This window comes from Homarus americanus, unplaced genomic scaffold, assembly GCF_018991925.1.
Source record: "Homarus americanus isolate GMGI-L3 unplaced genomic scaffold, GMGI_Hamer_2.0 scaffold34345, whole genome shotgun sequence".
NCBI lineage: Eukaryota > Metazoa > Arthropoda > Malacostraca > Decapoda > Nephropidae > Homarus > Homarus americanus.
In genome coordinates, this window is record NW_024736072.1 from 56,821 (window position 1) to 74,218 (window position 17,398).

General features: G+C 43.7%; 1 protein-coding gene across 1 annotated transcript in view; it reads right to left on the reverse strand.

Moving 5' to 3' along the window:
- The window catches only part of LOC121871897 (putative iroquois-class homeodomain protein irx-1), a 140,435-nt gene that overhangs the window by 14,243 nt on the left and 108,794 nt on the right, over positions 1 to 17,398 (reverse strand). The window contains exons 5-6 of the mRNA XM_042374491.1: positions 8,377 to 8,533; positions 7,420 to 7,546 (exon numbers count right to left, since the gene is read on the reverse strand). Coding sequence (XP_042230425.1) covers positions 7,420 to 7,546; positions 8,377 to 8,533 — 284 coding nt within the window. The remainder of the gene's footprint in view (positions 1 to 7,419; positions 7,547 to 8,376; positions 8,534 to 17,398) is intronic.

Genomic DNA, 17,398 nt, shown 5'->3' on the forward strand with positions numbered 1-17,398 from the left:
TGAGGATGGAAGGAGTAGCCACAAACACGATAGGTCAGTGTTGCCGGGCATGTCAGTATCAGCAGGTATCGTCAGGTATCGCCAGGTAACGTCGTGAGGGTCGTGTCGGTATCGCTTAGGATGGAGGAGGCCCCGAGGGTTGGGTTATCGAGGACATTAAACTAACACGTCGGGCCGCTCCTTTGGGGTTTCCGATTAAAAACGTGTGGTTGCTATTTTTACGGCAACCTCTGGACGTCCTATCGTGTGGTTAGGCGTTACAGCGTGGAGGTGTAGCGAGAGACAAAGAGAATTTCACTTCAATACCGTGGTTGGGTTTTTTATTCTTGTGTCGTAGTTATAATATCAAAAGGAGCGGCGAGAAGTGAAGCCATGTCCAGGACGCATAAAAACGCCCTCGCACATGGCTAACATTTTCTCCTGGTCTGGTGCAGCCGACCTATGAGCCGCTCTTGTCCTACCTCCTGAAAATAGTCAAATTAGCACAGCCGTCACGCTTCACTGTCGTCAACTTTTTGTTGGGACGGCTGCGGCTATCAGCGTTGTCCGCCTTCCGTGAAAACCAGTCAACTCCGCCGCCCTGTCCTTTTACATGATAACTCCGTGTCAAGCTTCACGGCGCTATCTAGGAGACACCAGTTGGGGCCTTGACTATCTCGGCCATTAAAGTAATTGGACACGAACTACCGTCTTGTCGGCGGCGGCAGTGCATGCAGGTATGGAGGAGCGAATGCTTGCGGACCTTGTTCAGCCGCGTGTTATGGCCGACCGTCGCGGAACTGCACCACCGCCACTCCCAGGGACTTGTTGTTGCAAGGACTCAAGTTACCGGCGACTGATAACAGATTGACAGTCTTGAAGAGCGGGTGTTGTGTATAAGGTTCTCACTGGGAGGAGACTAGTGATGGAGGCGTGTTTTGACGTGGACTGGGCGTTGGACACTGACACACTACAAGTACTCGGCCTCACTCTGGTCGAGGTGAAGGTGAATAATGCTGGAACAGTGATAGAGAAGGGAGGGGACGGGAGAAGCTGGAGGAATTAGAGTGAGAAGAGCAATATTTCACCAAATTTGGAAAATTATATAAAAACATATGATAACCCTAACGCATAGAGTCGAAGTGAGTGACAGTAATATACCATCACACATCCCTCGCGATTGTTCCCCCCCTCCTTCCCTGTTCCCCCCTCCTTCTCTGCTCCTCCCCCCTCCCTGTTCCCCCCTCCTTCTCTGTTCTCCCCCCCTCCTTCCCCCTGTCCCCCCTCCTTCTCTGTTCTCCCTCCTTCCCTGTACCTCCTTCTCTGTTCCTCCTTCCCGTCCCCCTTCCCTGCCCCCTCCTTCCCCCCTGTCCCTCCTTCTCTGTTCCCCCTCCTTCCCTGTCCCCCTCCTCTTCTGTTCTCCCTCCTCCCTGTACCTCCTCTTCTGTTCCCCCTCCTTCCCTGTCCCCTTCCTGCCCCCCCTCCTCCCTGTCCCCCCTCCTTCTGTTCCCTCCTTCCCTGTCCCCCCATTCTCTTCGTTCCTCTCCCTGCTCCCCCCTCCCTTTCACCCTAAATCCCTCCCAGTACTCCTCCTAACTTGTCTCTCATTTACACACATCTTCCTCAACCTATAGGATATACAGGTAACTATGCGTAAGTTAATCAATTCATCTACAAGGTGAGTGAGTGAGTGAGTGAGTGAGTGAGTGAGTGAGTGAGTGTGAGTGAGTGAGTGAGTTATTCATTCATCCAACACTAGTATCAACAACATCACCACCCAGTAGCTACATCACCAACATCACCAAACATCACCACACAACACCACCAACAGCACTAGTCACCAACATCACCACAACACCAACATCACCACATCACCACAACACCAACATCACCACAACACCAACATCACCAACATCACCACAACACCAACATCACCACAACACCAACATCACCAACACTTCCACCAAACAGCACCAACATCACCACAACACCAACATCACCAACATCACCAAACAGCACCACCAACATCACCACAGCACCAACATCACCAACATCACCACAACATCACCACATCACCAACATCACCACAACATCACCAACATCACCACATCACCAACATCACCACAACACCAACATCACCAACATTACATCACCAACATCACCACAACACCAACATCACTAACATCACCACAGCACCAACATCACCACAACACCAACATCACCACAACAATTCAACATCACCACAACACCACCATCACCAAACAGCACCAACATCACCACAACACCAACATCACCACAACACCAACATCACCACAACACCAACATCACCACAACACCAACATCACCACAACACCAACATCAACAACATCACCAACATCACCACACAGCACCAACATCACCACAACACCAACATCACCACAACACCAACATCACCACACAACACCACCATCACCAAACAGCACCAACATCACCACAACACCACCATCACCACAACACCAACATCACCACAACACCAACATCACCAACATCACCACAACACCAACATCACCACAACACCAACATCACCAACATCACCACAACACCAACATCACCACAACACCACCATCACCACAGCACCAACAGCAGCCGTCGGCATCACCAACAGCAGCCGTCGGCATCGTGTCCACAGTAAGAGAATCGCCTATTATATTAACGTTATCAAAGGCAGATAATATCCCAGATTGCAGACCTTAACGACCGGGGCAGACATTTTTTCAGCTCACCCTCCTTAATCTCGTCCTAATGTACACCCTTCATAAGGTCTGAGTTACTGTAACACATGTCATGGACTTGAGCCAAGCACTATATTCTCCCCAACCCTCCCTCCCTCCCTCCCTGACCCCCATCACACTCCGACAAACACCCTCCTCTCTCTCTCTTCCTTCCTAACCAACTTTATCACATTCCCTCTCTTCCTCTCCGTTATATTACCTCCTTCTCTTTCCCCTCCTCCTCCTCCTCCTCCTCTCTTCACCTCCCCAACCTATTTTCCTTCCCTCCCACATCCTCTTTCCTTCGTCTTCTCCCTCTTGGTATATCAAGGAGGGGTAAGATTGAGGGAAGGAGGGAAGGAGGGAGGGAAGGAGGGAAGGAAGGATCGGGGTAGGAAGGGAGGGAGGAATGAATGGTGAGGATAGGGAGTGAAGGGATGGATGAGGAGTAGAGAGAATAGAAGGACTGGAGGAAGGGATGGAGGAGGAGTGGAAGAAATGGAAGGAGGGAGGGAGGGAGAGAGGGAAGGAAGGAAGGAGGGAGGGAGGGAGGGAGGGAGGGTTGCAGTATCGAGGTTGGCAGGACTAAGTGGAGACTTATGTTCTCCCTCTGATGATAACTGGCCACTACCTCCCTTATACCTGGCCACTACCTCCCTTATACCTGGCCACTACCTCCCTTATACCTGGCCACTACCTCCTTATACCTGGCCACTACCTCCCTATACCTGGCCACCACCTCCTTTATACCTGGTCACTACCCCTATACCCGGCCACCACCTCCCTATACCTGGCCACACTACCTCCCTATACCTGGCCACTACCTCCCTTATACCTGGCCACTACCTCCCTTATACCTGGCCACTACCTCCCTTATACCTGGCCACTACCTCCCTTATACCTGGCCACTACCTCCCTTATACCTGGCCACTTATACCTGGCCACTACCTCCCTTATACCTGCCACCTGCTGCGTTATACCTCCTTATCTAAAGAGATTTACATGCAGTACACACACACACACACACACAAAATCTCTCCCACACGGCCACCCAAGTATGCACACACACACACACACACACACACACACAACTACCTGATCATCTTGCACTCTGACAAACGCTGAGGTTTTAAATCATCTTTATCTTAATTAGACAAGGACGGGCATATCAGAATATGGTTCGTTAGAAGAAGAACAAGAACAAGTAGAACAAGAATAATCAAAACAAGAACAAGAAAAACAAGAACACAAGAAGAACAAGAAGAACAGGAACACAAAAAGAAGAACAAGAACACAAAAAGAACAAGTACAAGAACAAAAACAAGAAGAACAAGAAAAACAAGAATAAGAACAAGAAGAACAAGAACACAAGAAGAACAAGAATAAGAAGAACAGCAAAAGAAAGGAGACAGAGAAAAAATATAAAGAAGACATGGAAGAATTGATGAGGTATTGTTTACACCTGAGATGAAATAGAACACCTGTACACATATGACCAAAAGTCCCTAGACACCATATGTGGAATCTACCTTTGGGTCTTATGATTGACTTAAATTGGTAAACGATATTTCCCATTAAAAATTATGACTAAATAGGGAAATAATTAGATAAAAAATGTAAATACCGTAATAATCAATCACCTAACCTAACCAAACCTAACGTAACCAAACCTAACGTAACCTAACGTAACCTAACCTAACGTAACCTAACGTAACGTAACCTAACCTAACCAAACCTAACCAAACCTAACCTAACCTAACCCTCGAGTAGATGATGAGATATTGATAAAAGTGTTCTGTGATTTTTGTCTGGGAAGTGAATGTGGTTAGATAGGATGGATGGTCAACAGGTCAGAGGAGGAGGGGGAGAAGGAGGAGGAGGGAGATGAGGGGTGAAGGAGGAGGGGGAGGAAGATGAGGGGAGGAGAAGAAGGAGGTTGGGAAAATACATAACAAAGTGGAGTGCAGTTTGTTGATGTGTATAATAGGAAGAGCGAACACACACACACACACACACACACACACACACTGGACTATCCTAGCTGCGCCCCGCCCACTTCACCCTCGTAAACCAGCCACCGTCCACGATAACATAAACATACCGTCTCTCCGTCCGTCCAACACATCTGTCTATACCTGTCCACGGTAATGTTGCAGAACCTCAGGTAGTATATCAAGCAAACTGTCCTGGCATGAGTTGTCCTCCTGACAGTTATGACATCCACCCCCTCCCTAGTCACCCCCTCCCTACCACCCCGCCCTACCCACTGCCCTACCCACCCCCGCCCTACCCTCCCCGCCCACCCACCCCACCCACCTCTCGCCCTACCAACCCCCGCCCTACCTACCCACAGACTACAGTAAATGCTAACCTTGTTACGCGCTGAGAGTTCTTAGCTGTTGAAGAGCAGTAATAATATTATAACGTCATGGTTAGGTTAAGTTAGGTGTCTGGTTATTATTTGTTATGGTTTTATCATCAACCGCTGTTCATTTTCTCACCCCCGGGCCTCTGAGACGCCCTCAACAAGACCTTCCTACGGGCGTTTACATTCCTGAGTGTTGAGGAGTAGTGTCTTACCGAGCACTATATATAATATATATATATATATATATATATATATATATATATATATATATATATATATATATAAAACACACACTATTATATGAAATATATTTGCAGTAGTATAATTTCTGTCATATGTGTACATCGTGTATTCTTGTGTGTTTGTAGTAACTCGTCGGGTGTACTGTACTGCACTGTACATCAAGGTACTACAGTAAGAATCTAGTCAAGATGAAACACCGAGGACACAGTTTTTACAACACTTACAGCTGGTAGCTGAACCAGGGGTAGAAAAACAGTACATCGGGGAACAAGTTAAACAACACACCGAGCCAGCAACAAGATGCAGTAAGTATCAGTGAACACGGTGGCCCCCCCTCCCTCCCCCCTCCCCCGCCGTCAGAGCTGGCAGCCTTGTTGCTGACACCTCTACTCCGGTTACACTGAATCTGTCTGTCGTTTTTATCTGTTATCGCCTTGATTGGGGCCGTTTCCCTAATAAACTGTGGAAGTAGAAGGGAGGGAGCAGGTGGTGGTGGCGACCGGCCGGTGTTGCCAGATAAGTCTCACACACAGATAATGACGATAGCTTAAAAGGCTTTCATGATAAGTACGTGTTGATGGGTATGCTTCATGTCCGCTGATACCCGGCCGCCTCGCTCAGTCTCAAAGGTTCGTACGTTAATTTATTTATTTTTTCCTACAGAATTAAGACACAAGATATAGCACTTACACAAGGGGCGAGATGGTGTCGGAAATGCACTGAGACTGTACACCTAACAACCACATTCTCAAAGGTTCGTACGTTAATTTTTTTTTTAGGGAGAATTAGGAGACAAGATACACCCCGCTGGCTCCCTTAAGCTGCCACACTTACACCAGGGATAAAATGTTGTCGTAAATATACCCCCAAATTATCAAAGGTTTGGAGGCTGTTTTTCTAGAGCTGGACTTGTACCTAAAACCTAGATAGCAATGCGGTTACATATAGAATTAAGGCAAACAAAGTAATGTACTGGTGTGTGCTGTGCTGTGCTGTGCTGTGCTGGGCTGTGCTGGGGTTCATGTCTCAGAGCGTTAGTAACAGGACAAACGATGTTATCTTAGATCTACTGTATATACAGCTTACGTGGTTTTGTCCCTAGAAAGCATTCAGAAGAGGCTGACAAGTTATCCCCGGGCGTTCAGGACCTTGAGTATAGAGACAGATTAAGAAAAGTAAATTTACATTCCCTTGAGAGACGTAGAGTCAGGGGCGTTGTATGATCGTAGTGTATAAATAGATGATGATGTTAAATAAAGGTAACTAAGGTAATTAAACTACCAAACTAGAAGCGAACACGTAGTAATAGTTCGACAATGGTTGGAAACAGAGTTGTGGATGAGTGGAACAAGTTACCAAACACCATCATTAACTCAAACACGCTGGGAAGCTTCAAATATAGGTTGGACAGATATATGAGTGATAAGGGCTGGGTGTAGACGGGACTGACTAGTATGATGAGCTAACAGACCTACTCCAATAACCTTCTTATATAGATGCATCACGGCAACAAAACAAGGAGGAAAATGGTGTCGAAAATGCATTGAGACTCTACCACAAATATTATGATAAACAGTTACGGTTGAGTATTAGTACAACTTAGCCTCCATTTTGTCCGCCATCTTGAGTCACTGGCTACCTTAAAGCAACACTGAAAACAAAACAAAAAATCTCCCACACGCGATAAATATCCACCAGTCAAGTCAGGAGAGGCGGGTATTAGAGCAATTCTCCCTAAGCCAGGTGTGGGAGACGACGTAAAGGTATTAATAAATTCTTAATCAATAGATAAAAGGCGTTTAATAACAGTTCCTATGATCATGATATTAATTAGAGATCACCCGAAGATTAGGTTAGGTTAGGTTATGTTAGCGTTCAGGTTAGGTTAGGTTAGGTTAGGTTAGGTTAGGTTAGGTTAGGTTAGGTTAGCCATTAGGATGATTAATCTTCTGGTGAAATAAGCTGGGGTGTCTAATCTTCAGGTGACCCTTAATTAGTTTTCTATACTTTTTCCTTGAGGTAACAAAACCATGCAGGTAAGGTGGGCCAGAGTTAACCCTTTACCTTTTCTTTTCTCACCATCGTTATGATCATCGTCCTTGTCATCGTCGTCGTCATCATCATCGTCAGTCTTGTTACGCGGCTCCCACGTCATCTTGTTCTCCTTCTTCAGCCGCCGACGTGCATTGGCGAACCACGTCGACACCTGTGACGAAGAGAGAAAGATAGAGAAAGATATAGAGAGATAGGTTATATACCATAGGAACCAATATAATAAAAAACTACCCAAAATATACATATACTTAGATATCATACATAAATAAATACATACAATATACATAACCTCCACCAATATATACATAAACCAGGGCCTCTAGCGTTCTCACACCCTACAAGACATCGACCAAACTATAGACCCTGAAGAGCCTTAACTAGTCACCTTCTCCACGACCCCACCAAGAAAACAACAGAAATTACAGAACATCACAAGACGACTCATACCAGTGTCTAGTCTCATAAACAACTATCATAAAACTTTAGATAGATGTTAAAGAACCATTAATACCCCTAAAAAATAATGTATAAAAGGAGATAAAAATACAAGTGAATAACGAAAGTTGGGTTTGAAGTGTGAATGATGATAAACTATATAAAAAAAATAAGTAATACTGAAATTAGTAAAAAAAAACGTCAAGATAATAATTGAAATGTACAGAAAAATTTGATAATTTGGTTATATAATTATTGATGATGGGGATAATAACAGAGATGTTAATGGGTAGAGTTGGGGGTAGGATGACCAGGGACAGGGAAGAGATTTAAGTCCCCAGACACGAAACCTTAGAGAATTGGTAAAAAACAGCCCTTAGAGAGAGAGAGAGAGAGAGAGAGAGAGAGAGAGAGAGAGAGAGAGAGAGAGAGCACCACCATCACCAACATTAGGCACTAGTTCCATCATTAGTCATCACCAACACTAATCACCACCAATAGCAATCACCATCACTAATCACCACCTGCAGGAGGAGGAAGTCGTACCTGTGTGAGGGTCATCTTGGTGATGATGGCCAGCATGATCTTCTCTCCCTTGGTGGGGTAAGGGTTCTTCTTGTGCTCGTTCAGCCACGCCTTCAACGTCGCCGTCGTCTCCCGGGTGGCGTTCTTCCTGCGCGCGGCGTCGAAGGCCATGCCATACCTGTAGGAGTAGAAACGAGATATTCAGACTAAAAACAGGTAATCTAGACACCTTGAGACAGAGGTGTTTACCTGACATCTTGAGCTAATTGTTGGGTTAAGTAAACGTAACTAAAAGGAATAACTATATTAATGTTTATGTTATTTTAATGTTAACGGTGAAAATAACTCCACCAGATTGAAGCTCCTATGGCGGAAACCAAACAAGAGCTTTTAACGGTACACCGAACTGAGGCAGTGAGCAATTTACCTTGAAATATTAGAGTAGAAACAGGAAGAGATAACTTATTATTACTCAAAGACACATCACAGACACACAAAGACACATCACAGACACACAAACTACTGTACTATTTACACACTGAAGAAAAATTGCAGGGGGAAAAAATACCCATTAATTAGCCCAGGTAATTGGATGATTGAAAGTCACAGGTGAGTTATAGGAACAGGATGAAAGGTGACTTACACTGACAGAATGAAATGGTACAGGTAACTATGGAGAGACGACAACCGTGTTCTTACTTCCTGTGATATAGACGGAGCGGAGGTATAGAGCTGACAGGTACCATTTATAGGGTGATATAACTTATAAACTCCCTTATATTCAGGCTACGTTTACCCACAACACCGACTGTTTACCTGTGTGATGGATTATAGTATAGAGAGGTACACCTGATTGTCATCTCTGAAGGACGATAATAACAGGCAGGTATATATAAGAGAGTCAGTGCACCGTGGATAAGTGAGTCAGGTATAAAAGGGAATCAGTGCACCGTGGATAAGTGAGTCAGGTGTATAAGAGAATCAGTGCACCGTGGATAAGTGAGTCAGGTGTATAAGAGAATCAGTGCACCGTGGATAAGTGAGTCAGGTATATAAGAGAATCAGTGCACCGTGGATAAGTGAGTCAGGTGTATAAGAGAGTCAGTGCACCGTGGATAAGTGAGTCAGGTGTATAAGAGAGTCAGTGCACCGTGGATAAGTGACTCAGGTGTATAAGAGAATCAGTGCACCGTGGATAAGTGAGTCAGGTATAAAAGGGAATCAGTGCACCGTGGATAAGTGAGTCAGGTATATAAGAGAATCAGTGCACCGTGGATAAGTGAGTCAGGTGTATAAGAGAGTCAGTGCACCGTGGATAAGTGAGTCAGGTGTATAAGAGAGTCAGTGCACCGTGGATAAGTGACTCAGGTGTATAAGAGAATCAGTGCACCGTGGATAAGTGAGTCAGGTATAAAAGGGAATCAGTGCACCGTGGATAAGTTAGTCTATGATATACGTATATACAATAAGTCGTGGATGTATCTTGTATTTAAGGAGTTGTATGTTTGTATAGTTATAAAAAAGTCATTAATGATGGGATATTTCGTAAGACACACCTGAGACAAGGAACTTAATTAATAATGAGGTTTAAACACAACAAAATACTAACATGAAAAATATATGTTTATTTTTGTCTTCAGGTGAATATAATTAATAGATTGATTAAAAAAAAACATCAATATATATAAATCCATCAACAAAAAGTAACGTAGGTGAATGTTGATGAAATTTAACTGTATGAAATCTATGATGAAGTTGACTGTGTTAAGACTGGGAGTGACTGGAGGAGAATTGACTGTATTTCATTCACATGTTAACTTTGAAACTCGACCATTAGACATGAAAGGGAGGAATGATAAAGTGAGGGATTGGTTGTGATGAGGCCAAGGTTGTGATGAGGCCAGGGTTGTTGTGATGAGGTCAAGGTTGTGGTGAGATCAAGGTTGTGATGAGGTCAAGGTTGTGATGAGGTCAAGGTTGTGATGGGGCCAAGGTTGTGATGAGATCAAGGTTGTGAGTAGGCCCAAATCTTCTTTCAGTCGGTCAGTCAGTTAGTTAATCAGTTTACATTCACAAGTACAAACAGTCAAATGAACATACAGCCACACGTACATATAACACACACACACACACACACACACGAAAGTAAACACAGTCTTACGCAAACACAGCCACGAGTAAGAAAGACACACACAAGTACCTGCCAAGCAAACAAGACACATAATTACAGGTAAAAACCAGCCACAGGTAAATATATACAGGTATGGCTGGCCGGGAGAAAGACAGTCAGCGATAAACAGACACATACGGTGACTGGTGAAAGGGTGTTCCAGTTATAATGGGTTCCAGTTATAATGGGTTCCAGTTATAAAGGGTTCCAGTTATAATGGGTTCCAGTTATAATGGGTTCCAGTTATAGCGAGTTCCAGTTATAATGGGTTCCAGTTATAATGGGTTCCAGTTATAAAGGGTTCCAGTTATAATGGGTTCCAGTTATAATGGGTTCCAGTTATAATGGGTTCCAGTTATAATGGGTTCCGGTTATAATGGGTTCCAGTTATAATGGGTTCCAATTGTATTAGTCATCAGTTATAGTGAGTTCTAGATATAATGGTTCCCTGTTATATTAGACCCTAATCCTAATGGGTACTAGATCTGGTGTACCCTAGTCCTAATGGGCTCTAGATCTAATGGGTGCCAGCTTTCGTCAGTCCCAAACTAACCTAACCCAACCATTAGGATTGGGGTTCAGTCTTAATAAGCTCTAATTCTAATCACTAACATAACGTAACATAACATAACGTAACATAACATAAAATAACGTAACATAACGTAACATAACGTAACATAACGTAACATAACATAACATAACATAAAATAACGTAACATAACATAACGTAACATAACGTAACATAACGTAACATAACATAAAATAACGTAACATAACATAACGTAACATAACGTAACATAACATAAAATAACGTAACATAACATAACGTAACATAACGTAACATAACATAAAATAACGTAACATAACATAACATAACATAACGTAACATAACATAAAATAACTTAACATAACATAACGTAACATAACATAACGTAACATAACCCCCACAGGTAGAATTAGTGTTTAATCATCAGGTAAAATAAGCTGAGGTGCCAAATATTCAAGTGATCAAATTCCTTTATTAAACTTGTCATCTCACCTGACATTCCCGTTAATTAATTCACCTGGCGCGTAATGTTCCCCGGCTTGCTTATCCTCCTCCAGCACTCCACAGGTTCATGCATGACTCTTATGTCCTCTGTGGTTGTGACATGACAGACAACATCACCTATCAGTGTCATTCCCACGTGACAAGTCTAAGTAACGAGTGATATAATGCTTGTTATGTTGTGTCAGCCAACCACGGTGACAACTGAGTGACATAATTAACCGAATTTACAATATAAATGATGGTTGAAAGTCAAATGGGTCCTTAAGTTTGGTTAGATTAGGTTAAGTTAGGTAAAGATTAAGTTAGGTTAGGTCAAATAAGGTTAGGTTAGGACTGGGACCCATATAAACATTAACTCTTAAATACAAAAAAATTAAAAATCTTCATCACCACCTCCCCCCTTGTGTCCCGCTGGTCACGTGACAGAGGACAGGTCGACCCTCCTCCTCCTCCTCCCACACACACCAACGACCGACACCATCCCTTCAACAATAACAAGAAAAATGAGGGTGGTAAGTGTGGATATTGTGTGGAGTGGGGTATGGAGGGGGTGTGGAGTGGGGTATGGAGGGGGTGTGGAGTGTGGTGTGGAGTGGGGTGTGGAGTGTGGTGTGGAGGGGGTATGGAGTGGGTGTGGAGGTGGTGTGAAGTAGGGTGTGGATGTAGTGTGGCGCGGGTGTCGCTGTCTGTGTCATTTTACATCCCTTTATGGCCAGCCAGACCATGTAGGTGTTCTCCTTCACGCCCACCACCCACCCCACCCATCCTCCCGCCCACGTCCCATGGCAACTACTACCACTACTCCTGTTGTCTTTCCCCTATCACAACCACGACCATTTACTACCACTATTACAACCACCATTTATACTACTACTACTACTACCCCTCACCATCACAATTATTATTCCATCACTACCATCACTACTAGCATCGCCCCCATCACTACTAGCTTCGCCCCCATCACCATCACCTCTCCATCTTCACTCACTATCTTCCTCCAAGCATATCTCTCTCTCTCTCTCTCTCTCTCTCTCTCTCTCCGCCCCTCACCACTCGGAGCCACTGGTGACTGGTGTTGACATTAGTGGCTTGTGGCTCTCTCAGCTTAGGGAGGATTTCGGGTGGTCCACAGACAAAGCCCCTTAATGATGCTAACGAAATGCCCTAATTGACAACCTCTCAACCTCCTGGAAAACGTCTCTCCCACCTTGAACGAAAACCTCCAGTGTACGAAAAAAAAGATAAAAATTAAAAGAAAAAAACAAACATATACGGAACATTTAAAACACACACACACACACACACACACACCAGCGCCCTCTGGAACATCCTCTCATCTGGTGATTTTCCCGATCAACACATTGAGACTCGACTCCTATTGGTTCAAAATATGACTCTGCGGACCAATCAGGATGCAGCGCGTGTTTGGTATTCATTGGCAGATCCGGGGGACAAAGCGCGTTAATTACTCATGATTGGCTAGTTAATCTGACAGCCAGTTCCCGGCAACACAGATTGGGATGCGGGATTGGGGGACCATTGCAGGTGAAAGGTATTTTAGGATTAAATTAAATGTTAGTGTTTACAGTTAATGCGCGCGTGTTTTTTGGTCTGTGCTGAAATAGGTGAATTCAAATGACCTTATCCAAAATTTGCTTTTGAATTCACGGTGTAATCCGATACGACAATACTGACTATGAAATATATTTATGTGCAAATGTGTACGTGCGTATACACACGTACATACACTCACAAATATTTATACTTTATGTATATGTATATATACAGGTATGTGTGTTTGTGTGTAGGCACATATATACTGTGTGTATATATGTGTGTATATATATATATATATATATATATATATATATATATATATATATATATATATATATATATATATATATATATATATATATATATATATCTATGATAAAATCACACGGAAAAAGGGAAACAACGGAGCACCTTAGCTTTCGTCTTTATTCAAGACATCTTCAGAGGCAACTGGATTACATGGACAGAGAGAGGCTTAAATATACAGGGTGACCTTATAAAACATGAGGTCAGGTCATAATGATGTCATCCACTAATCCCCACACCAACACACACGTAGAGGAGCTTAAGAGAAGGGGGTGACGTGACTAGTCAGGTCAGGTCAAAAATAAGGGACCCACTAAATAACTATCATACATCTAGATCAAAGGTTTTCAAAGCATTTTTAACCTTGGGCCACTGACAAATAAATTTATGTAACATATTATCAGTTTTGAACTGACCATCACTAAGGTTTATTGATTTTAATTCCTTAATCAAACTAGCTTCAACCAGAAGTCTTTCTGTGACACAAGATGATTTAAATACTTCTAAGCTTTTTTCCCAAGCAATGGGATGATTATTATTCCTAACATGAACGAACAAGGCACTGCTTACAGATGCTGTTCTGATATTGTACCTATGTTGTTTTATTCTGAGCTGCAGTGTTTTTCCTGTCTGTCCTACATAATTACAATTACATTTGCTTAATTACTTTGTTAATATTATTATAAACTTTCCAACTTTTTGTGTCACATATAAGTTTAGTTCACCCCCCCCCCACCCTCCGAAGTCCCTCATCAGCGTGGAGACAAGCATCAGCAGGCAGGCGGACGGGCACACAGTGTTGAGGTGTGAGACACTTACAGCGCCTCCTCACCTGCCGCCACTTGTAAGGTGACCCACACTGCCTTACACCTTACCCACGTACAAACTACCTCTACTAATGTCTGGTAATCACTTAACTCTATATACTGCGCCTTAACTTGGATCACCTCTAGAGTCACACCCCAGCCTAAAGATTAACCACACGAACACTAACTTAACCTTATTTCTGACACAAATGTAAGAATGAATCGACTTCTCTTTTATGTAGGGTTCAATATGTGTGATTTAGTATGACAGTATGACCATAAATATACTTATCATACTTAAGTCTACTTAGGTACACATCTCTGTTGTAGTGTGTCTCTTACTGTAAGTCTTCACACTTTATTGGGATACCTGTGTGGGATTGGGATACCCAGCTAGCTAACCATCCTTCACTAGTTGGACCCACGAAAATCATCTCCTTCAAGAACCTACTGTGAGAGGCCCCCCTCTTCCTCCTCCTTTTCCTCTTCCTCCTTTTCTTCCTCCCTCCTCTTCCTCTTTTCTTCCTCTTCTATATTTTTATTCCTTGCCTTTTCTCCCCCCTCCCCCCCCCTCTGCGACACCACACTGCCTCCATACATCTCATTTTATCGCCTCCCCATCCTCCTGTGTCATCACTTCCCTTAAATCCATCCATCCATCCATTCATCTTTATTCCTTCATCACGCGTTTATACCTCCTCCCTCCCCTCCCTCCCTCCCCCTCCTTTTTCCTTCCCTCCTTCCCTCCTTCCCATCCTTAACTTCTCCCTACTATCTCGCCTCTCTCAGCATCTCCCTCCCACCCCATTCTCCCCTCACTAACCCCCTAAGCCACCCCACCTGTCATTCCCCGCCCCCCCCTCCATCCACCCTCTCCCCTCACCCTCCCCCCCCTGGTTGTGTGGGGGCAGCCCAGGCCCAGTCTTTTTCTCTCCATTAATTTCTGGGCAACACTCCTCACCCGCCCGAGCAGTCTCAGCAGCGTCAGGAGAGTTTGTCTTACACCAGTGACACTCCTGGATTATTGACTCTCCACTGTCTTGATCCCCATCTCCACCGTCTCTATCCCCTATAGCCTACCCTCCCCCCTCCTCCCCTGCTCCCTTCCATGCTCCCTTTCCTTTCCCCCTTCCTCAGCTAAGCGCTTTAAAAAAAATAGCTCTTCTTCATTTGGAATCAATCTGAATAAAAGTTTTATCAAGAGGAGCCCCTCTCGGCTGCTCATATATTATGTATTCGATGGCTTTTTCGCACCCCGAGTCCTCTCGAAAACCGTTTAATTTGGGCGTTTTTACAAAGTGCGACAGGCGCATCCCTCGTGTCGCGCTACACCGCCCGTCATGACCCCACAGCGCTCGTGACATAGGAGCACAAATCGCTCATCCAGACCGCGTGATTGTATACATCCCCCTGGCGGCCTTATGCGGCGGGCTGAGAGACGGAGTGCCGATGTCAGAATTTGACTATAAATTGCGGACGGGCTTATTAGTCTCACATTTTAGGGTGATTTACATATTTATTTATCGCTCCAAAATGGTCTTATTTGGATCACTAGTCTCAGGCTTAAAAAAACCTGCAGAGAAAGATGTATACGACAACGTTAATAGAATCTTTATATATATATATATATATATATATATATATATATATATATATATATATATATATATATATATATATATATATAAAGAGGTGGTACTCAGGGTAAGTAAGTTATCATGGGATGCGAATATGAGAGTAAATAGAAGAGGAGGAGAGGGAAAGAGGAAAGGGAGAAGAGGGGAAGAGGAAGGATGGAGATAAGGGGAGAAAATTAGAGTGGGTAGGAAGATATAGATAGGCAGTAGCGATGACGTAATCAACTCGTGGGAGGACCTGTGTGTGTTGTAGACGGCGGAGGACACACTCAGGTACAGGAACTAACACAGTTGACGGCAGTACAGTGACACACACTTAATAACACGGCTCGAGTCACACTTGAGAGATGTAGTACAGTAACTCCTCTAGAAAAACACGCGGTTATGGCTGTGACAAAACGCTCCCTCGGATAATAATGATGATGATGATGGTGACGACGATAGCAATATAATGACAAAAAAAAAAAAACACCTCATATTTTATCATGGTCAACTGAACTGATCCTCCTCTACACACACACACACACACACACACACACACACACACACACACACACACACACACTCCCCTGAGTCGAGGGAGACTTATGGCGCAGACTCACCTATAATCAATACGGGTGTTAAGGAGCCACGCACACGCCACCGAGGGAGCTTCCATGTCGACAACTCAATTACGGAAAATATCGCCTGTATAATCGCGGGCGTCGACGGTGTGGTTACTGTGTGTTGACGGGTGGATCGCTAGCCGTGGTCGCTCCTCCTCCTCCTCCTCCTCTTACTTGGCTATGGTCTTCATGGATGGATTGTATGATGGGGATCTCTCTTCCGTCTACTGCAAATGTCTAATTCGTCGTCTTCGTCATTAGCCTCGTTGAGTCGACTACTATCATCCTCAACGAAACTCCTAAACAAATCCATTTTCTTCTATAACTTTTCTAAAAAAATCTTGAATGACATCTGACGATCAATCCTCTATAATTGTCTAAGCATATTGACGACCAACAACACTCAGAGTAACATATCATTCGCCACATTATAATTATCCTAGCATCCTCGTTCATCCCGATGATAGCTGCCTTCTGTACAACATTATTTACACTTGTCTATAATTTCTTCCATCCTGACAACCGCTGGAGTGTCCGGTGAACGTGTGAAACAAGATCTACGGTATAAGGGAGGTGTCTGGTGTAAGGTATAAGGGAGGTGTCTGGTGTAGTATGTCAGGTACCATCATCATCATCAATATTATTCTTATCATCATTATCATCACTATCATCAATCATCACCGTCATTACTACCATCATCATCATCATCATCACCATCATCATCATCATCATCATCATCAACAAACACAACAATGACCATCAACATAACTAACACCAGGATAAAACATTCGCCATAATAACATTCAAACTCATTTCATTATTCCAGGAATCACTTAAAACATGGAACCAAACATTTCAATTACATTTACCGCCCAATGTAGAAAAAAAAAATTATGTAATTACACCCAACA